Source organism: Camelus bactrianus, chromosome 6, assembly GCF_048773025.1.
Source record: "Camelus bactrianus isolate YW-2024 breed Bactrian camel chromosome 6, ASM4877302v1, whole genome shotgun sequence".
Lineage (NCBI taxonomy): Eukaryota > Metazoa > Chordata > Mammalia > Artiodactyla > Camelidae > Camelus > Camelus bactrianus.
The window spans coordinates 65952383-65975432 of NC_133544.1; the positions used below are offsets into that span (position 1 = coordinate 65952383).

Below are 23050 nucleotides of genomic sequence, written 5' to 3' on the forward strand. Positions count from 1 at the left end.
GGTGTACAATATAGTGATTCATGATTTATCACATTTTTTAGAATCTCTTATTCTCCATATTTTTCTTACTTAATGTACCAACACTCTGTATACTGTCTGCTACTTTTTCCCGCACAGGAGACATACTAGATTAGAACTGATTTAATTTGATAAAGATAAAATTTCTCCAAAATGTATCTACATACATATTGCTTAATACTTTATATTCTGTACTCAAAGCAACATTTAGTTTAGGATTATAGAAACTTTTTGAGTGTAATTTTAGCATATTGTAAAATACTCAACAAGTTTCCAAATTTCAAACTGAATTTGGACATACAGGATAGGTTTCAAAATTGAATTTTAAAGACTCTAGCATCTCTTGGTTTTGCAAGTTGAAAGAGGAAACAATTTTATATTAAAATATCAACATTATAGTAATAATTATTGAACACCTACCATATGCCAGGTACTTTACACATATTGGTGTATTTAATCCTCACAACAACCAGGAAAGGTAACCATTATCATCATTTGAGAGATGAGGAAAGTGAGGTGCCAGGAAATTAAGTCGTTTTGTGATAAATGTGGAATTCAAACTAAAGTCTCTGTGACTTTAAAGTCTTTTTTCTTTTCACCACACCACACTCTGTACTTTAAACACACATGTTTAAACATGTGATCTTTTCTGAAGTAGGCTGCTCTATTTTCTCAGTAGTTGATAATTCTGAAGTTCTCTTTCTTTTGTGTTCATAGATTTCTTAAGATTAATTGAGAGTTACTTGGTGCTTCTAACTTTTCACGTGTTAGATTGCTTTTTTGTTTGGAGTAGAATATTTCCAAATGTGGAATATTCTTTCAAATAATGCTAAAAATTGAGAAATCTGAACAGGTAGGGAATCTGGTTCAATCTGACAATCCTTTGGTGGCCCTCCACTCCTCGACTTTCAAGGGAGATGCACACTTATCAGTGAGATGGGAATGGGAGGCTTAAAAACTGAGGGTTATTGGTGGAAAAAATGGGCATATGGAATATGGAAGTGAAAGAATTACATTTTAATATAACTTTAAGAATAAATATGCTACTTAAGATATGAAGGATGTGTTTATCTTAGTGTATTAGAAAAAAATTATATGATATTTCATTTTATGGATCTTATTACTTAGAATGAAGCTAGGTAAAAACACAAGCTGTTTAAAGAAAAATACTGATATATAGGTAGAGCATAGACATGGCAAAGATTGAATGTGGAACATAAATAAGGTAAATGGGTTTGATCCATTCCAAGCCCTCATATATTAAATTGGATCTCATTTCCTTTCTTAGGTGTTCTTTATTATTATTATTTTTTAATAGAGATACTGGGGGTAGAACCCAAGACCTCATGCATGCTAAACGTGCTCTCTGCCACTGAGCTATACCCAACCCCCTTAGTCAAGCTCCTTTAAATCCGACTCACGTTAAGATCGTCCTTATTTCTCAGAGCTTCACATTTATTTAGGGCAGTAGCTAAGCATGATATAACCCACAGGTGTTTGGACCTCACAGAGGCTTTTTAAAGTGTTGACTTCTTTGCCAAGATTTGAATGTTTTTAGGATTAGTCTCTAATCAGGACTTACTTCTCAGAGAGGGTTCTGGGAAGGTGAAATCTCCCTGTCCCTCTGTTACTAATTCCAGCCCGGGTATGCCTTTCTTGAGCCAGATGGCCCCTGGATCCGAAGAACAGTTAAATGCAAGTGAGGCCTGAGCTATGGGGGAGCGCTATCAGTGAGAGCTGGCACAGGACTTGTCCCTCAGGGGCTGGACAAGATCCTTAGGGTGAGGATAAGAATTGCAGATTTAAGAAAGAGCTTGGCTTGGCAGAGATCCTTGGACTTCACTGGGTGGGGGAGAAGGGGAAAGAGCCAGGGGACTGATCTCCCTACCCCGAGGCTGGGAGATGTGAGGAGACCTGAGAGCCTGGCTGTCAGGGGCCTGCTGCACTGCCTGCCCACAGGGGCAGAGACTGCTCTGTCTTCCTGTTCTCTTGGGACTGCTACCACTTGTGGTCCTCCAGTAATGAAACCTAAGCCCCTCTGAAGGAACAAAGAAAAAGAACCCATCTGGCGAAGCCAGGCAACAAGAAAGAGACAAGCACTTAGGATAAACAATGCAGTAGACCAGCTGAATAGAAGTGCCAGAGGAGGCGAGACAGTAACTTGAATATAAAAATAATAAATCATAGGAGGACTTCAGGAAGTTCAAGTGAAGTATGAAAAAAGACTTATGGAGCAAAAAATATGATTTCCTAGCTAAAAACTTATTAATACCTGACTTTTAATTCATGCACATACTTTTTTTTTTCAATCTCCACTAAAATGTAAGCCCCATAAGAGCATGAACTTTTTCTCTTGTACACACTGCAGACCTGTTGTTAATGCCCAATGTCTAGAATGCAGTCTTACACATAGTAAGCACCCAGCACATAGCTATTGGATAATTGAATGAATGAGTATGATAATTGATTGGTCTAGAAGATCAAGGAGAAGAAATATTTCAAAGTCCAGAGCCAAAAATACAGAGAGACTGAAAAAAGATGAGAGACTTAAAGGATAGATTCAGGATACCTAACATGGCTCATAACACAAAAGGGGACAAATGGAGGAGAAGTAATAATTAAAGAAATAGAAAAAAATTTCCTGAGCTAAGGAGTTCAGTGTACAGGTTGATGTCCCAGAGAAGATCAGTGTTGAAAAAACACACCTAGTGTTATTTTGGTAAAATTTTTGAACTCCAAGGATTTATCTTGGAGGCTTCCAGATAGAACTTCGTGTACCTATAAAGTATCAGACTCACATCAGAATTCTAATCAATCACACTAGAAATTAGGAGACAGTGGAAGAATATCCACAGATTACCAAGAGAAAAAGACTGTAATTCCAGATCCTTATTTCCAGTGAAGATATCATCCCCTCTACAAGGGGGAACTATGCCACAAATATATAAAATTTTAGAAAGTGTATTACCCACTTAACTCTTCTGAGATTATTTGTGAAAGATTTTTAACCAAATAAATGAGCCAGAACAGAGATCACAAAAAAGGGATAGAAAAAGTGGAAAATGACAGACTCTTTGGGAATGTTATATAAATGCTAAGTAAGGACTCTAATCAAAAGGGATATACTTCAGGGAACAATTCAATAGTATTTATGATGTTAAAGTGCTAAATAAGTCAAAGCAAAACCTCGGAATTGTGGGAGAGAAAAGAGATAAGAGCTTTCCAAATGGAGATGGGGAGAGGAAGAAGTGCCAGTAAGCACATTTTGGCTACTCAGCATCATTAGTCATCAGGGAAATGCACATCAAAACCACAATGAGATCCCATTTCATGTCCACTAGGATGGCTTTCATAAAAAAAAATGGACAATAACAAGTATTGACAAGGATGTGGAAAAATTGAAATCCTCATATACTTACGGTGGGAACATAAAATGGTGGGACCACTTTGGAAAACAGTTTGGCAGTTCCTCAAAAAGCTGGTCACAAAAGACCACATATTATATGATTTCATTTATATGAAATGTCCAGAATAGGCAAATTTATGGAGACAGAAAGTAGATTAGTGGTTGCCTTGGACTGGGCAAGATCGGAGTGAGATGGAGGTTGACTGCTAATGGGCACAGGGATTTTTTTCGCCTGGGGGGTCCAGAACGTAAAATTAGGTTGTGGTGATACTTGCATAACAATATGAATATATTAAGAAACACTGAATTGAACACTCAATGGGTGAATTATGTGGTATGTAAAGTATAGCTCAATAAAAACAGCTTACATGAATCTCTTAAGGCTTTATGCTGAAGGAAAGAAGCCAGTCTCAAAAGGTTACATACTATAAGAATTCATTTATTTATTTCCTCAATTATGGAAGATTGTGACATTTACTAATAATCAAAATATATATGCTTGTATGCATGTGTATAAACACATACATACACACTAAAAATAGGCTTTAATTGTAACATGTCCAGTAATTTCTATTTTAACTTCTCTTTATGTTTGAAAATCAAGAAAATGTTAAATTCAGCTTGCATTAAGTAATTAACCTTTTACCAAATGAGATAAAATCAATACAGGCTCTTAAAATATCAGAAATGTTTACCACATCCTCTTAGTCCCTGTAACACAAAGCCTCAGCTTCTTAGTTCCTTGGCTCTGTAGCTTTTTAGAATTTGGATGTTCAAGTCAATTCTTTCCCCTTTTTGTTAAGGAGGTAGTCTATGTGGTCAGGCCTTACTCTTCCAAAACCATCTTTTAAAATGAAGAAAATCTGAGATATGTTTTTCTGCAGTACATGAGAAATAATTTGGGTAATCCACAAAGCCAAAGAAGAACATAAGGTGTCAATGATCTTCTTGAATGTTTGCAGCAATCCCCAAATCCCTTCTTTGTTACTTCTTGGTGAAATTTTCTTCGTGAGATTTTAACTGTACTGCCCTCTTCTGTCATTTATACTTTTCTTAGCTGATCAGTTTTATGGATTTGGTCCAAGAAACTGTCTTTATTTTTATATTGTGGGGCTTGATTAAATCTGCTTTTTGCTATTATTCTTGCTGTCTTCTAAGTGTTATAGACTGCATTAAAATCACAATTATCTTCATCTCACATGAGCTCTTCAACTTCAGTGAATTTACTCCCTTACATTTAAGAAGAATTTTAACAAAATCTAGTTACTCCAATGGGTTCTGAACATAATTCATATCGTTTTCATTTTCTTTACACAAATCTGAAGGCCAAACAGAAAGGTAGCCTTCTAAGAACAATTTCTATTGCTTGGGACGCTCTGCTAAACAGCACTGGTTTCCTCAAGGGAGTCTGGTACTTATGCTTAAGCATATGCACCAGAATTTGAAGGCTATTTTGATGAGCACCTGGTATTGGTGGCAGACCTGCCTATAGCTCCTGGTGTCTCCTTCCACTTCTGTCTTGAGTCCTGTATTGTCCCCCCCCCCCCCATTGCTATCATTTTCACCTCCTCCAACTTGGTACTGTACCCCTCCCTGCGCTACAGTGGGGCCCTGCTGTAAGAGATGGACTTGAGTGGCCTGGATAAGACTCACGACTGGTCCTGATTCTTGATCGACTCCAGCTTCAACAACTTGCCTGCTTTCTCTTTAAACCAAGTCAGGTGAATCAGAGGGAAGACTGCTAAATGAATTCTCATAAATTTCTTTAAGACTTGTGCATAGAGTTTTCTGCTCCCATAGGCATGTTTGGCTCTGCACTTTCATACTTCCTGCTTTAATAACCTTTCTCATCCTTTTAGTATCTACATTTGTTGGGGAAAACTGAGATGACTACATTGCAGTCATAGTTCTTTCAATGATTTTTCCCCTTCTATGTCCTTCTATAGTTTCACTTTCTAATAATGTTCTGATATTTCTGGGGCTTGACCTCAGCTCCTCTCTCTTTAGTGGTGACTTTTAGGAAAGTTTATCCTTTTATCTTAAACTCTACATTTTGATGATAACTTTGAAAGTCTTTATCTCTTTTTTTTAAATGAAGTATAGTCAGTTTATAATTTGTGTCCATTTCTGGTGTATGCATAATGTTTCAGTCATCCATATACATACATATATTTCTTTTCATATTCTTTTTCATTATAGGTTACTACAAGATATTGAATATAGTTCCCTGTGCTATGCAGTAGAAACTTGTTTATCTATTTTATATGTAGTAGTTATTATCTGCAAATCTTGAACTCCCAATTTATCCCTTCCCACCCCTGGTCTCCCCCCTGGTAACCATAAATTTGTTTTCTATGTCTGTGAGTCGGTTTCTGTTCTGTAAGTTCATTTCTGTCTTTTTTTTTTTAAGATTCCACATATGAGTGATATCATACAGTATTTTTCTTTCTCTTTCTGGCTCACTTCGCTTAGAATAACAATCTCCAGTTTCATCCATCTTGCTGCAAATTGCATTATTTTATTCTTTTTTATAGCTGAACAGTATTCCATTGTGTGTGTGTGTGTGTGTACACACCACATCTTATTTATCCATTCATCTGTCGATGGACATTTAGGTTGCTTCCATGTTTTGGCTATTGTAAATAGTGCTGCTATGAATATTGGGGTGCATTATCTTTTCTTTTTTTTTAACATTTTTTATTGATTTATAATCATTTTACAATGTTGGGTCAAATTCCAGTGTTCAGCACAATTTTTCAGTTATTCATGGACATATACACACTCATTGTCACATTTTTTTCTCTGTGAGTTATCATAACGTTTTGTGTATATTTCCCTGTGCTATACAGTGTAGTCTATTCTACAATTTTGAAATCCCAGTCTATCCCTTCCCACCCGCATTATCTTTTCAAATTAGAGTTCCACCAGATATATGGCCAGGAGTTGGATTGCTGGATCATATAGTAACTCTATAAACTCTTTATTTCTGTCATTAAACTTTTATGAAACTAGTACTGAATTTCTATTTCTGGGTAGTTCTCTTTGAAATCACTTCACAATCAGTCAGTTAACAAACATGTATGGAACATTTTATAGCATGTACAAAGCTCTATGTTACAAAATGTTATGATTGTCATAGCAACATTAAAACAAAGTTCTTGCCCACAAAGCACTTATAATGGGTAGGTAGGACCCTCCCCCTCCCCCCAAATTGACTCACTGGGCCACCTCTCATTCTCTTTCCTTTTAAAAAAATTTTATTTATTTATGTATTTCCTCCTTTCATTGTTAATCTTGGCAGCTGTGCTGCTGGCGAGTGGGGATATATGACAGCTATGAAAATTGGTGCCATCACAAATTTGGCATTTCCAACCTCAACTGCACTTTAACACTATTCAAAAATTCTATGTGATACTAGTTAAATTACTTTCTCTAAGTTTCTCACTAAACTTAAAATGCTCATTAAGCCCCCAGTCCTCCATTCTCTTGTATTCAGCCTGTGACTGAACTTCTGCTTCACAGAATAAACTGTATTTCCAAAATACCTCTTCCCAAATTTTTAGCATCATGTGTATTGGCCCCTATTCTTAACCTTCTTGCTGCTTCTTACTCAGGACTCATCTGTACACCTGTGCTGTAGAGCCTTTCTTGCCTCCTCTCTCCTGTGTTTTCTACTTTATTGACTCCTTCCCCTCAATATATTAAAATATTCTCTCTCTCCCCCACCTCTCCTTCTCTTTCCCCCTCTTTCCTCCTCTTTACCTCTCTCTTTCACCAGTTGTTGCTCATTTAGTCTCCCAAATATTTCTCAAATCAGTCCTCGTCTCTGTATGCTCACTGTGACTACCTTTGTTCACGATAGTCCACTGTCAACTTCGTGTCTAGCCCTTTAAAGCCACCCATTACAGTAACTACCAGAAGAATGTTTCTCAAGTAATAAATCTCATCCTTTTGCTTCCCCATTTAAATTAACCCGGTAATGTCTCCCCATTGTCTGCAGAATAAAGTCTATACTGCTTAGCAGGTCATACATGAGCTTTCACCATCTAGAGCATCCTAACTTAACAGCCTCCATGTCTGTCACTCATACATACTGAACACCATAGCAAATGGTCTTGAATGCCTTTATTGTTTCCACAAATTTGTTTAATCTTCCTAGAATGTTCTTTCCTCCAATTACCAAGGAAACACTTACTCTTGCTTTAAGACCGAGCTCAAACATCACTTCTTCCTTCATGGCTTCCCCTTTACATTCTCCAGGGACTGTGATATGATGTACACACTCCCACGTCTCTCTGTTTGTTTTATACCTCTAATGTAGTCTTTAAGCACCTGTGGTAATTACTTGTCTTACCTGTATGTGCGCTAAGCCCCTTAAGGGTAGCTACTGTGTTCTCTTCATCTTTGTGTATCCCCTGATACCTAGCATATAGTCCAACACACGTGCTTAGTAAATATTTGTTAAATTAATAGATTGGTTAATTAAAAGATAATACAAGACAGCATATACCCAACAGTTCAGAGGAAGGTTAAACCTTTTAGAAAATTAAACCTCAGGACAGGGCTAAGGAAAGAAGAAGCACTTGAATGGGACCTTTGAAGGATGTAGCAGTCAGGTAAGTAGGGATGAAAGAGAAAGAAATTTTCAGTGAAAAATTGATACAAGCAAAGGGGTTGGGTCTACAACCTCATAAAGCCACGGAGAGTGTGGAACAGAGGGTTCATGACTAAAACCAGCAAACAATAAGGCTAGAGAGGAGTGAACTAGTGCTGGATTATAAAGGGACTTGAAACCTAGGATTAGGTTTTGGGAGTTCATCCTGTAAGTCAAAGGATTCAAACAAGTAAACCAGGATCTATTTATAGCTGTTTAAACCATTAACCTCTGCTACCACTGTCATTACCACTACCACACCCAGCCTGAAAATTCATAGCGGGAGTGGAGACAGAGCCTGTAAAGGCAGGCCTTTCCTTTCCTTGCAGGGACTTGAATCAGTCCCCGACATGATGTCAGAATGTACATAAACAAGAAGTGAGAATGATCTCTTCACAAAATGGTTGGGTGCTGCTGGCACCGCTACTTAAACATCTTTGAAAGTGCTTGTTTTGTTTTGAAACACTAAAGCAACCTGATAAATGCAGAATTAATAAGGGGGAAAATACAGGATAGTTTGAAGATGGGAGAATCGGTGGCAGGGATAATAATTGAATTATCTTAATGGGCCAAGCTGGAAAGAGACTCTAACTGATGGCGGTGCAGTGAAAAGAAGAGATTGGTTTGGAAGCCACAATTGACTGGACTTGATGAGTGAGGAATGGAAAGAAGCAGAAATTGGAAACATATGTGCTGACTGGTTGGCTTCTTATCTTACCTATTTTTTAATCAATTTTTAACTCCTCTCTTCCTGTCAATTAGGAATATATTATATATTAGGTTCAATAACATTTATATGTATAATATTATAGACATAAATGTATAACAATATATATTATTATGTACTAGGAATTACATGTACCTAATATTATATATAATATTATACAGGTATATTAGTAGCTGTCTATTTCCTGTTTTATTTCCAGAACTTCTCCATTAGCTCTGTCCTCATGGTCAGTTCCTCTGACTAGAATGTCTCTCCTTCTCCATTTTCTCTTCCCCATTCTCCTTTTTGATGAAGTGTCCATCCTTCAAGATTTACCTCAGTTATTCCTTTGACACCATCTTTGACGACTGCTTTATTTTGTTTTCCTTCCTTTTTTGGTTCCCACAGTATTTGTACTTATCCTATAACAGTTATTTGTATTGTTGTCGTAATGGTTTGCATATTTTCTCTCCAGACTTCTTGAGAACAAAGAGTTACTCTTTTGGTATCTGTAGTGTCTAGCGCAGCACTTGACACAGGTAGGCCTTCAGAGTACCGGCTGAGTGCATAGTAATGGCCACCTGTGACTACTGGCCTGGAGCCCACCCAAGAGATGCATGTTAGCACATGGGTAAACTACAGAGATCTCGTAATGATTATGCCTGCCCGTCTCTCACAGCTTTGGCATTCGTTTCATTTGCATATTGCACTCTTGTTTGCTTACCTGGAATATTGCTTCCACACAGAGAATTTCAATTTGTTTTTCATCTCCCTTAGATGTCTAAGACTTTTCCTAATAGGACCCAACCTTTCCAAGCAAACGATCCCGGACATGTGCCATGTTCATTCCTCTCCTATGATTGTTAAGGTTTTTTAAAAGTTCTGCTTAAAGCTCCTCCTGCCTCAGTCCACGTTGCTCCTCACCTTTGGGCCCTCCCAGCACTAACGGCAGGACCGCAGGTTGGCAGCTGTACCACCATGGGCAAATCATTTAAGCTTTCTGAGCTAGTGTCTTCTGGAATGTGGGAATGATTCTTCCCTACAGGGTTGCTGTGCAGGTTTGGTATGATGACAGTAAGAACTTTTTCCCTAAATTGAGTCACTTGACTATCTATACCTTTATAACCTTTCCATTTTTGTGGATAATTTTTTGTATTTATTTAATATTCTTAAATTGAGTCACTGCTTTTTTGGTTTCCTTTATACAAGAAACTGTCACCAAGTGAAGCACAGCATGCTTGCCACTTTATAAATAAAGTATAAACTAAAAATAAGTGTAATATAAATGATGTTAATCTTGCTAGATACTGTTGCCAAGCAGAGGCTCTGAGCCTATTAAAAAAGAGACCATCAAGTTTTGAAGAGATGTTACAGATATTCTAGCACAGACATAAGAAGATTCTATTTGATAAAGTACTTCAACTCTCAGGTAACAGGGTTAATGACAGGGGTGTAGGAAGAAGGTGGAATCACATCCTGATCATCTAAAACCACAGTTAAAACCCACCAAGATAAAAACAAGTAAACAAAACAAAGCAAAACAAAAAACTCCACCAAGTTGTTCAGAGCTAATGAATTTAATGAACTTTTAGTGTAAAATTATGATAAATATTTATGAATGCTTATAATCTTACAGAAGTAATCAAAGGTACAAAAATAACAAAAGTGAAATAGCTTGGTTACTAAATATTTTCAAATAGTAAAAACAGAACTTTATTTACTGTCCTAAGTAGGTAATTGTTATCTCTTCCTAATATTGCTACCCTTTCAGCCCTGATTTTGTGCTGGATTCCGTAACCACATGAGCTTCCCTTGACCTTTTCATGCTCCGGGGAGGGGTTCTTTTTTAGTTTCTTCTGTTGAATTTGACTCTTCAACCAGATTATGAGTTTCTTAATGTCAGGAAATATCTTATACTCATTCTTTTATTCCTCAGATATCCAACAGTTTTAGGTGTGTTTAAGACTTACTGAATTAAATTATTATCGTTTATTTGAATTGGAGTCACTAATAAACCTGTACTGGAGATGTAGTACAGACACTCCTGGGCAATTACTATTGTAGTTATTCTATCAAAATAAAACAAAAGCCTTAAATCATATGTTAGTGCATATTTAGTTCATAAATGTATCAAACTTTGAAGTAAGATGGGTGAATCCAACTATTAATATCACATGACTATACAATTTTAAGTCATTCTTATCAGCCCAAAGATTCACCCACATTTTTTATATGTGCCTCAGTATTACTGCACTGCAAAATGTTTAACGTTCCAAGAAATATCCCCAGCTATTTAAACCCTAACTTTTACTAGGATTATTGGCAGCACTACAGTTTTTATTATTTCTCTGGAGGATCATTCATGGCTCATCTTAATTTTCTTAATAGTTCCCATTTAATGAGTATCTACCGTCTCTGTTCCTCAGAGTAATTTTCCGTGGTGTGGTATTACTCCTGTTGCATAGAGAGTAAATTAAGGCTAAGAAGTATTATATCATTTTCCCAGAGTTACATGAATATCGTGTGGTAGAGCTAGGATCTCAGCTAAGCTTTATTTGCTTCCAAATCCTGTGTTCTCCTTTCATGATGTCTGTGTTTGCCCCCGGACAGCTGCACAGCTGTCACAGTCAGTGGGCCTCCTTTCACCACCTCCACTCATCATCACCAGCACTGCTCTTCTCCCGGCCTTCCACAACTCAGTAAATGGCATCTTTGTTCATCTAATTGCTCTGGAAAAAAAGCCTTGAACTCCCTTCTTTCTCTCCTGCTCATATCCAGTCCATCAGCATGCTAACTTGTGACTCCTTTCATTGAAACATACCCCGCACCTGGGTATGTTTCTCATCACCTCCACTACTTCTGAGCTGATCTGCCCTACATTATCTTTTCTTGAATCATTGCAAAAGCCTTCTGTTTTCTACTTCCTCACTTGCATCCTACCGTCTATTCTCCAGACAACAGCTGGAGTGACCATGTTAAAATATACACCCAAACCTTCCTATGGATCCCTAGCTCACTCAAAGTAAAATCAGAAGTCCTTACTGTGTCCTACAAGGCCCCACATGATCTGTGTCCCCTCCCCCGCCACACACATCCATCTCTAATCCCATATCTTACCACTCTTACCCTGCTATTCTGTTTGGTAGCTTAACCTCCTTGTTTATTGAGCATGCCAGCGTGTACCTGCTTCAGGGTCTTTGCACCAACTGTGGCCTCTGCCTGCAATATATGCCTGCAGGTATTTATATGGCTAGATGCCTCACTTGGAGTTTCTGGTCAGATGTCACTATCTGAGAGACCTTTTTTAGATTCTGTCGCTAAACCATAAATTAGCACACAACCCCCCGCCCCCACTAATCCTCTCTATTCTCTTACTGTGCTTTTCTTGTTTGTTTTGTAACTCTTGTTACTCTTGATACATATGTTGTTTATTTATTGTTTGTCTCTTGCCCGCTATCATGTAAGCTCTTTGATGGCAAGGATTTTGTTACTAAATTTCTAGTAAGTAGAGCAGTGTTTCACGTGTAGAAGGTGCACAAAAAATATTTATTGAATAAAAAAATGAAAATAACTACAAAATTTAAAAATAACGTGGACATTACTTTTAAAGACTAACTCTTGAGCTCTCTTTCCAGAATATATCACCAGCCACTCAACATTTGCCATCTTCACCACACAGTCATTATCATATCTATCTGCGATTTCTACAGTAGACTGCTAGTTGGTTCTCCCATTTCTGCTCTTGCTCTTCCAGCGATCCATTTTTAACCAACAGCCTCCATCTTCAAAAAACTTAATCAGACCTGTCATGGTGCTATTTAAAACTTTCCAATTATTTCATATCATTTTTAGAGTAAAATTCATCCTCTTTACCATGCACTGCAATACTACAAGATATATCTCCTACTCAATTTGCTGATCTTTCTGTTTTTCTTTTTTTTTTTAAATCACTTTCTTACCCACTGTGCTTTAGCCACATTAATGTTTCCCAAACATGCCAAGCTTATTCCCATTTTAGGACCTTTGCGTAGCTACTCCTGTGCCCTGGTCAAGATCCTCACATCTGTCTCCTTTACCTGCAGGTCTCATCTTAAAGGTTACCTCCTCAGAAAGGCCTTCCCTGTTCACCCAATCCAAAATAGCCTCTCTACTCTTTTCTTAATTTTGGCTTAAGATAAATGTTATAAAGAAAATAATCTTGATTATTAATTTTCTTTTATTCTTTGTCTTTCCATATCTGCATGAACACAGGAAATCTGTCTTCCCTACTTACTGCTCTATGCCTAGAAGACGAACAGTGCCTGGGACCTATTCATCACTCAATTAAACAGATGAATGGTTGAATGAATGAATGAAGCTTTGTCATTGTCATCTGGGGCACTTCATAAAACTGCAGAATCTCAGGCTCCTCCCATGAGATCAAGTCATTAGAGTTAGTTATTATGTGACCCAGAAATCTGTAGTCTAACAAAAATTCTAGATGATTCTTTTGACTAGGTAGATTTGGGAGATCCTGATTTAATGGGATTATTGCTGAGTGAATGAATGAGTAAATGGGAGTGATGATTCAGGGAGTTCTGTCTTAACCTTAGTATACTGATATGAATTAGTTTCTTTGATATGAACATTTCCCAAGATGTATACCATAAAACACTAATTATACAAGATGTTTGATGAAAAATAAGACAGCTCTTCTGATACATTTAGGAATGCTGAATATTTCATTCTTTGGAGATTAGCTAGCCAGCCCATTAGCATGTTGAAAGTTCTGAGAAATAAAACATTATAGAGGTCTACTTTGTTAAATAGATTTGCCAAATTTACCTAACATCCCTGCTCCAAATTATTTTCTCATCAAAGCCCTATTAATTGTAAGGAGTATGTACCATACATGAAGTACAGTTCTTAGTTCACTTCTACCACCACAACCTGATCTCTCATAGTTAACTGTCTACACAGATCAGTTACATGGCAGATCGTCTAGACTAAACTATAAATCCCAGCAGAAACTGTCTTTTTCGGCAGAAGTGGACTCTACATATCTTTTTAAAATTGTATTCCTATTATATTAAAAATCCAAATAAGGACCTTTTGACTCTCCTTTATGGGGTAGGCTGCAACATAAATAGTTAAATGATTTATTAACTTTTTATATGCATTGCTTTACATTTCCATCTTATTGCTTAATTACTTTGCCTAAAATTACCTGATTTTTTCACCCATCTATTTATTTGAACCCAATTAATCACAAGTAAATTTTTTTATGTCTGGCTAGTTTCATTGCAGTCAGTTCAAAATCTATATAAAGATGATATAGGTTTTTCAGATTTTACCTTATTTCACCTTGTTTTCCCTCTTAAGTTTCCTACCAAAATGAGAACCTACCCAAAATAGAGAGGCAGAGTCTAATAAAGGTGAACGGTGGAGTCTTTGGTTCCATCTTTAATCATTTTTGCCTAATTCTCAGTCAGAATGATTTCTTATGATGATACTGCTTTGGTTTTTTAGAAGTTGGGAGTCCAGAAAATTAGAAATGTGTTAAGCCTGGTGACTTAAGGTATTTGGAAAGCTGAAATAGTTTTTGTAGTATGTCTAGATAATGAAGACAGTAGCATAATAAGCTAACTGCCCTGATGTATATGCCCTTGGTCATGCCTACCTCTTTTCCTAAATGTTAGGCAACAATTTCCACTGTTAATTGTGTCATTTAGTGAAATTACTGATTCTATCCTGAATGAAGACTAAAATCTTCTACAGTGTTTTAGATGCAAGATACAAGCTAGCTTTTATTTGCTTCAGATTCTCTACCAAGAATAGTAGATGAAGTGATTAGCAAAGGAAATTCAGAAAAAGACTATTGCTATGGGCAAACTATGGGAGATAAAAAGGCTCTTGAGAAAAGCTATTTATAGAGGCAGTTTTGCAAGTGAATACCACCCACAATCATTTTTTTTCTCTGTTCTCCAAGGCACATGGCAAGAAACTAAATAAAGACTCCATCTTTTTACCATTTACCCTGGATAAACTAAATATATTGAGCAAGTACCTATTTTACAAAACTACTATATCATTACTATTACAAGGAAATTTCCGGTTCATTTTTCTGATGGCATTTACCTGTTGTGAAAAGTTGTATGTTTCTATTTTTATTTGAACTACCATTTTGACTGGTAGTGTGTCACAGGCTTTTGTAAATAACCTGGTTGTATTATGACCTAGGAGTTGCTTAATTTAGGAAGGCCATCAAAAAGTTAAAATAGTTACATTGTTGGAAGATTGTTACCATTACAGGAAGTAACTTGGTTAAAAGTTAGTGTTACTTTGAGTAATATTTAGGACAACTCCCAGTATTAGGCAACCTTGGGTGTGTCTTCATTAGTGACATACGCAGGAAAAATGTTAAATGGGAGCGTTCAGACACAGGACAATAGAAAGTTGCCCAGACATATGTCAGAGCAGTGTTACTATGTTGACTACACAATTTGGATTGCATGCCCAGAAACGCCCTTCACCTTAAATTGTGATTTTTACAGGCATGGCTGGTTTCATTCTAATGGACTCATGAGCTTGTTTACTCCTAGACTTGCCCTTGTTTCAGCTTTTACATATATGAATGAAGCGTTTGCAGATTCTTGGAGGTTAGACTTCCTATTACTAAATAAGTGTCAAGTGAAGATTGCCCTGCGTGCCTTTAATCATAATAAATAAAAAACAAAAATCTAAATTGAACTTGTAGGGAACTACACAATAGACTCATTTCTGCTCTTCTCAAATACAGTTGTCCCTTGGAATCCAGGGAGATTGGTTCCAGGGCCTTCCCTCTTTGAATACGAAAATCTGCAGATGCTCAAAATTCTTAAGATGGAATAGTACAGTCAGCCCTCGGAATCCATGGGTTCCACGTCCACAGAAGCAGAAGGCCGAGTGTACAGAAGGGGGTTCAAAAGAAAGAGTCCTGGCTTGACTAGAAAATGCACACACATCATGTGTGAACAACTCAGAAGGCAAGAAAGTATATCATACAGTATAGAAGGGGATCTTTTTTTAAGGAAAAAGGTCATTAATATACCCCCCTCTAAAATCATACCTATTCTGTCTGAGTTATCTGAGATGTTTTTCTACTTTTTTCATAGATACATTCCCTGCCAATTCCAGATAACCTGTTTTAGGCTTTTGTACTTTGTTGTGGAACAAGAATTACAGAGTCTTGAGTAGCATGAACATAGGTTCTCAAACATCAAGACTATCTCTAACCTTTCTCTTTTGTCAGTAGTGTGATGTGTGTTTGGTCACTCATTAACCCAAGCATTCATCTTCTCAGCTATAGATATGAAAATCCAAGGTTCTCAGCTTTGTTCTGTCCCAGCACGCATGAGAGAGAAAGGCATTCTCATCAGTGACAATATCTGGGACTCAAAATCTTGAGAAGGGTTGTTGATATAGTTTTAGGGAGAAAAATAGATGATGCTGATAACTCTTCTGCACCTTATCCTTTAGAATCACTAGAGTAGATCTAGATGATGACCAAAGTTCTGGTTCTGAAATGCTGGGATTCTTTCTCTACTCTTCTTAGCATGCTACTTATACACGGTCTTCTCTATAATGTAGTTTTCCCCCTGCAGGAGAGAAAGTGATCTAATACATCAACATATTGTAGAATTGTTAGTCCTACTTTTGTCTATGTATAACAACAACCCATATTCTTTATTTAGATAGGAAATTTTAAAATTTAAATTAAAAACTGGGAATTCACTTTCTGGCTTGTTAGGGGAAAATCTTAAAATAGAAAGATTTGGAATTTCTCTTTTTTAAAACAAAATTAAGGAAGAAAATCTAAAATATATCATTAAATGCTCACATAGCATTTAAAACTTCAGTTGTAGGAATCAGGTTTCTATTTTATTTCTTCCTTGATTAGAGTATGTAAAGTATACTCTAGTGAACACTACATACATCAGAAATCAGAATTTGTTAAGTATTCTGATCGGTTCTTTCTGTCTGGGATGCTTGAAGTGTTAGATTTAAAAAAAAAAAAATATATATATATATATATATATATATATGAACACCATGGAAAAAATATTATTTGAATTTTGTTTTATATAGTAATTCTTAATCTTTTTTGTGTCTTGGACCTCTTTGGCAGTCTACAAAATCAGAATAAGTTTTTAATGTGTAAAGTAGTACCCACACACATATAAATACTTATATAAAGGATTAAAAAGAACCCTATTAAAATATAGTTATCAAAATAATAAATTTGTGATCTCTAAGTGCCTCTTTATCAATGCATTGAATAAACCTAGCAGTCATTCTAATAACTACCTTGATTTCAAAGTAGTATACTAGAACCTAAAAGATATGAGATATGTGAAAAAACTATAATGTGATATAAAATATCAGATATTATTGGTGACAGAATCACAGGTACTTTTATGTGGTTTGTTGCCTACATTGTATTTGGAGAAAATACTAAGCTACAATTAGAGGTTAGTGAAAATAAAGACAACTTTTTTCCTGTTGTTCACAGACCCTCTAAGTCTAAATTATTTTTATTCTCCAAAACATTCAAGGAATCCAGATATATTCCTCAGTAACTTAGGAGACTTAGTGTTTCAGGAAAGTGGAGCTCAGAGTCTTTTCCATAGTTAGCCCTTAATGTTTTTCAAGCCTTCAGAATAAGCAATTGGTTGGTTGTTAAATGGCAATTGTTAATATCTCTTAGGATTGACTTATTGTCATTAACTTTATTACAGATTACTAAAGAAACAGATACTCATAAAAGCTAATTTCGTCATTTTGTCTCAAAGTCAAATCAGAAAATATCTGCTAGTAGTAATGAGTGCTTTACTTATGTCTTGACTCGCAGCTGGTATGGCCACTTTGTTCCTTGATCATTAAAGAGAAAATGTAATTCATGTCATAGACCCTGAGTCATCCTTCTACTTTATGGAATCACTATTGCCTGGTCAAATTTGTGTTTTTTTTTAATTTACTTTTTATTATAGTAAAATATGTATAACACAGAATTTGCCATTTAACCATTAAATGCACAATTCAGTGACATGAGTTAAATTCACAGTGCTGTGCAACCATTACCACTGTTTCCAAATTTTCTCATCAGTCCAGACAGAAACTCTGTACTCCATAGACTTAAAGAGGTAAACTGAGGCAAGCTGAAAATGATGAGTTTATTGGAGGAATAGCAGAGAAACTGCAATTTGGGGTTAGCAAACTATAGCAAGCACAGGTGAGTCCACTGAAAGTTTAGGGCAGGTTGTATTTATGGGCAGGGAATGTCGAGAAAGACGAGTTCAGTTAGAGTCAGTTAAAATCAAAAACAGAGACCAGCCTTGAAAACTTCCTGAGCAAGACTCAGTCCAGTCATAAAAACAAAGCTTAATTCAGCCCACAGAGTAAGACTGACCCGACTTGGATCACCTCCCACTCATGTCTCTGGCAAAACTTCCCAAAGTTGATATGAGACAACCTCTAGTCAACCGCTCATCATCTGAGAAAATTCCACTTCTGTAAATCAGGCATTTATGGGAAATCAGCCTCTTAGGGTTTAAGTCTGTCTTCCTGGGGGCACAAGAATGAGACTCCATTTTACCTCCTCCAGTTCTATTCTAGATTGAAATTCTTTCACAACTCATTAAGAAGTAACACCCCATTCCCCATTTCCCCTCCACCCCCCAGCCTCTGGTAACCTCTAATCTGCTTTCTGTCTCTATAAATCTGCCTATTTGCCTTTTCTAGATATCTTATATAAATGGAATCATACAATATTTATTCTGCTTCTGGCTTATTTCCCTTAGTGTAATATTTTCAAGATTTATGCATGTCATATCAAAACTTGGTTCCTTTTTATGGCTGAATAATACCCCATTGTATGTATATATAGATCTTCTTCAACTTAAAATGGGGTTGTATCCCGATAAACCCTTCATAAAGTGAAACTATTGTAAATCAAAGTGCATTTACTACCAAGCATCATAGCTTAGCCTCGCCATCCTTAAACATGCTCAGAACGTTTACATTAGCCTACAGTTGGGAAAAATCATCTAACACAAAGCATGTTTTGTGATAAAGTGTTGAATATCTCATGTAATTTATTGAATACTGTACCAAAAGTGTAAAAGAGAATGGCTGCACAAGTACAGAATGGTTGTGTGTGGGTTGTTTCCCCTGATGGCACGGCTGCCTGGGAGCTGTGGCTCGCTGCCCTGCCCAGCATCGTGAGAGTATCGTACTGCGTATCACCAGCATGGGAAAAGATCGAGATTCAGAATTTGAAGTATGGTCTCTACTGAATGCATATTGCTTTCACAGCGTCATAAAATTGAAAAATCTTAAGTCAAACCATTGTAAGTCAGGGATCATCTGTATCACATTTGGTTTATCTACTCATCTGTTGGAAGACACCTGAACTGTTTCCACCTTTTGGCTATTGTAAATACTGCTGCTGTAAACGTCGTACGGGTATCTGAGTCCCTGTTTGCAGTTCTTTTGGGTATATACCATGGCTCACATGGTAATCCTTCTGGTTAACTTTTTAAGGAAGCTATGGGATTATTTTTTATAATAGTTCACTCTGTTTTTATTATCCTTTCAGTAATGTTTCTTGAGCATTAGAACAATTTTTTATTTTGCTTATTTCCTGGGTTGACTTTTGTTGCTGATTTTTAAGAAATTGTTTTGGTCATTCATTTTTTCTTTTCTTTTCAATTGTTTGTCTTTCAGACCCGAGTCAGAACTCCATCACAGGGGAACACAGCCAGCTGTTAGGTATAGTATTACTGTGGGGACTGACTCTCTCTAAAGTCACCCTTTCCCTGCTTGCACCAAGAGACATTACTCCCTTCTCTAATTCTGTTTTCTATACCCCTTTTCTACTTTTCATGCCTCAGCTTTTTTTTTCCTGCTGTTTCTGTTCCCAACTTGGTACATTTTAGGACTCTACCTCTGCAGTTGATTGCTGAGACTCAATTTGGTTACATTAAAAAGTAATTTTACATGGTTTATGGCTTTTTAAAAAGTCGAAGAGTTAGAGCTTCTTTTTCCCAAGGTAATGTTTAAAAGAAGATATAATATTCTATAATATCTTGTGATCACCTTCATTTTAATTCCTGAATGAACTTCATAAAAAGCACAGCCTTAAGTGAGGGAAAGAAATTGATGTTTCAGTTCCTTATCTGTGAAATAAATTATGGAAATGAATTGATTTCTTTTAGCTATCACTTATTTAAATTGCAATTAGCTTGTATGTATATATACATCTCAGAACTGATAAATTTTTTAAATATAAAAAATAAAACAAGGGGGAGGGTATAATAGCATAAGTGGTAGAGTGCATGCCTAGCAAGCATGAGGTCCTGGGTTCAATCCCCAGCACTTCCTCTAAACATAAATAAATAAATACACCTAATTACTCCCCTCACAAAAATAAAAATTTTGAATAAGATAAAACATACTCTGGTGAGGAATTCAAACAATACAAAAAGTATATATATAAAGAAGTTAAGGTCCCTTAAAATGTTTCTTCTCCCTACCACCTTACCTCTACTCCCCCAAGGTACTTGCTGTTGACACTTTCTTGCAAATTCTTATAGAAATTTTTACTTACACATTTTCATATTATATACTGACTATCTTTTTTCCTTTTTCTATTAGTGGCATTACACTGTACAGACTGTTCTGTGATTTCCTTTTTACACTTAATATTTTATCTTGGACATCTCATATCAGTATATAAAGATCTGCCTCATTCCTTTATAGTAGTATTTCATTTGTTCCTGCACTGTAATTTTATTCATGAGCATTTAAGTTATTTCCAGGTGTTTTACTGTTGCAAATTATGTTGCAATGAACATCTTGTACATATATCCTTGCATTCTCATTGCCAGTATATTTTTAGGGTAAATTCCTAACAATGGGATTCCCTGGTTAAAGAGTATATATATTTTCAAAAAGATACATCAACTTAAACCCCCCAATAAGGAGTATGGAGACATACTCAGATCCCTATCACCAAAAGTAGATATAATCAATCTTAATTTTTTTTAACTAGTAAGTGAAAATGACATCTCTAGTTTGTATTTGTACCTTTTTAATTATGAGTGAGTTGAGTACTTTTAAATGTATTAACAGCCATTTTACGTGTGTCTGTCTTTTGATTTGATGCTTACTTTGATTTATACATTGCTGAACTTTTAGCTGTTTGAATATATGCAGAGCAGCACTGGAAAATATAAGCTATTAAAAAATCCAAAATAGGGAAAATATTTGGCTTGTTTGCTTATTCCAGACTCAGAGTATTAGTTGAAGAAACTGGGATACTCTTTTTGTTCTTTCTATATTATGCACCTGTTTCTGGTCTTAATTCTCATTCTTTGAGTGAGTTTATATGCTTAAACAGTAACTGACACCTTAGGCACTTAATATTTATTAGGTAAATGGTTTGGCATGAACATATAGCTAGGAATCTGATCACCAGGGTCCTAGCTTTGTAGTATTGGGGCTGTCACTATTCTCTTTTTTATGCTTTTATATTGGATAATTTAAACTGTTCAAAATTAGTCTTCTCTGTATAAAAATTTCATATTTGGACCAGGACTTGATTAAGTTTTCACTGAAAGATTTTGGTTGATCATGAACAGTACATTTTCCACCAAACTATTAAATTACTTCTGTCTCTGATACATGCACAATAGGTAGAGACATTTGGGGAGCAGTTTATCATCTAAGCAGGAACACATGTGTCATGGAGGGAGGGAGGAACTTAACTAGTGAAATGAACAGTCAGGGGAGTTGGTACTGATCAACGGTACTATGCTGGGTTTTTTTTCCAATTACGCACTTGTAGTAAAGGACAGTAGATGAATTAATTGTAGACAAAAAGAAATAGTATGTGATTGTGAAGAGTTCTCTTAGTATTAGCTAAAAACCCTAATAGTATTTGCAGAGACTACTCCAGACATTAATCTCATTTGGCAGCCTACAATTGCATTCACTTTTTTTTTTAAGATTTTTTTTAAAAATTTTTATTTTTTGAGGAGGAGGAGGTAATTAGGTTATTTATTTATTTATTTTTACATTTTTTAATTGAGTTATAGTCATTTTACAATGTTGTGTCAAATTCCAGTGTAGAGCACAGTTTTTCAGTTATACATGAACATACATATATTCATTGTCACATTTATTTTTTCGCTATGAGCTACCACAAGATCTTGTCTGTATTTCCCTGTGCTATACAGTATAAGTGAAGTAAGCCAGAAAGAGAAAGAAAAATACCATATGAGATTGCTCATATGTGGAATCTAAAAAAAAGAAGAACATAAATACAAAATAGAAACAGACTCATAGACATAGAATACAAACTTGTGGTTGCCAAGGGGGCGGAGGGTGGGAAGGGACAGACTAGGATCTCAAAATGTAGAATAGATAAACAAGATTATTTATTTATTTTTAATGGAGGTACTGGCGATTGAACCCAGGACCTTGTGTATGCTAGGCATGCACTCTACCACTGAGCTATACCTTCCTCCCTCCCCTAGTTGCATTCACTTTTAAATGAAATTTATCCAGTCTTCTAGCTAGATTCTTAGGTAAGTTCCTCCTGCTACCCTCGGTTCTGTCTTCTAGGTTCATTAGGTCAGATTATATTCTCCCTTTTTTCTCCTACTGTTAATAATTATCATCTTCTGTCTCCCATCCTAAGTACCTTTAACTACAGAGTCATAATCCTTAAAAGGCTGGTTAATTTTTTTTTTAATTTGGAGTTTGCAAAAGAGATAGAGATAATTTTCTTCTATTTTAATAATATTTTCTCAGAAAAGGTCATCGGTAGCTTGAATTAAAATTCTTTCCAAATCTCTACAAAAAACCTCGTTTAGTATAATTTGGCCCAGGAGGTGAAAATCTGCTTCAGTTGTCTTGCCTGCTGAATGGAGTTTATAATAGGATCTTTCAGACCTTCCAAATGCTTTTCCTGTCAACAGGGTGCAGTTATTTTAATATATCTACTTTTCCCACTGACTGACTCATCAAATCTCTTGCAAAACTCAGGGTCAGGCTGAGGAGATACATGGAAGGGTGAAATTGCAGTTGTAATGAATCAAGCTGAAGGCTTATGATTTATGAACTTTTCTCTGTGTGTGTGTGTGTGTGTGTGTGTGTGTGTAATTTTCAATTTAAAACAGTTTAGAAAGCAAGCAAGCAAATGAGTGGTGGGCCCTGGCATTTTTAGTTTTTACCAAGCATTCAG

At 36.1% G+C, this 23050-nt stretch overlaps 1 protein-coding gene across 6 annotated transcripts in view; it reads left to right on the forward strand.

The window, feature by feature from the left end:
• The window catches only part of SLC12A6 (solute carrier family 12 member 6), an 83310-nt gene that overhangs the window by 26268 nt on the left and 33992 nt on the right, over window positions 1-23050 (forward strand). For 4 of the 6 annotated variants that reach the window (XM_010965089.3, XM_010965088.3, XM_010965091.3 and 1 more), the window contains one exon: window positions 19528-19572. The exons of the other annotated variants lie outside the window; for them this stretch is intronic. In XM_010965089.3, the coding sequence (XP_010963391.2) occupies window positions 19528-19572 (45 nt within the window). The remainder of the gene's footprint in view (window positions 1-19527; window positions 19573-23050) is intronic. 6 annotated transcript variants of the gene reach the window in all.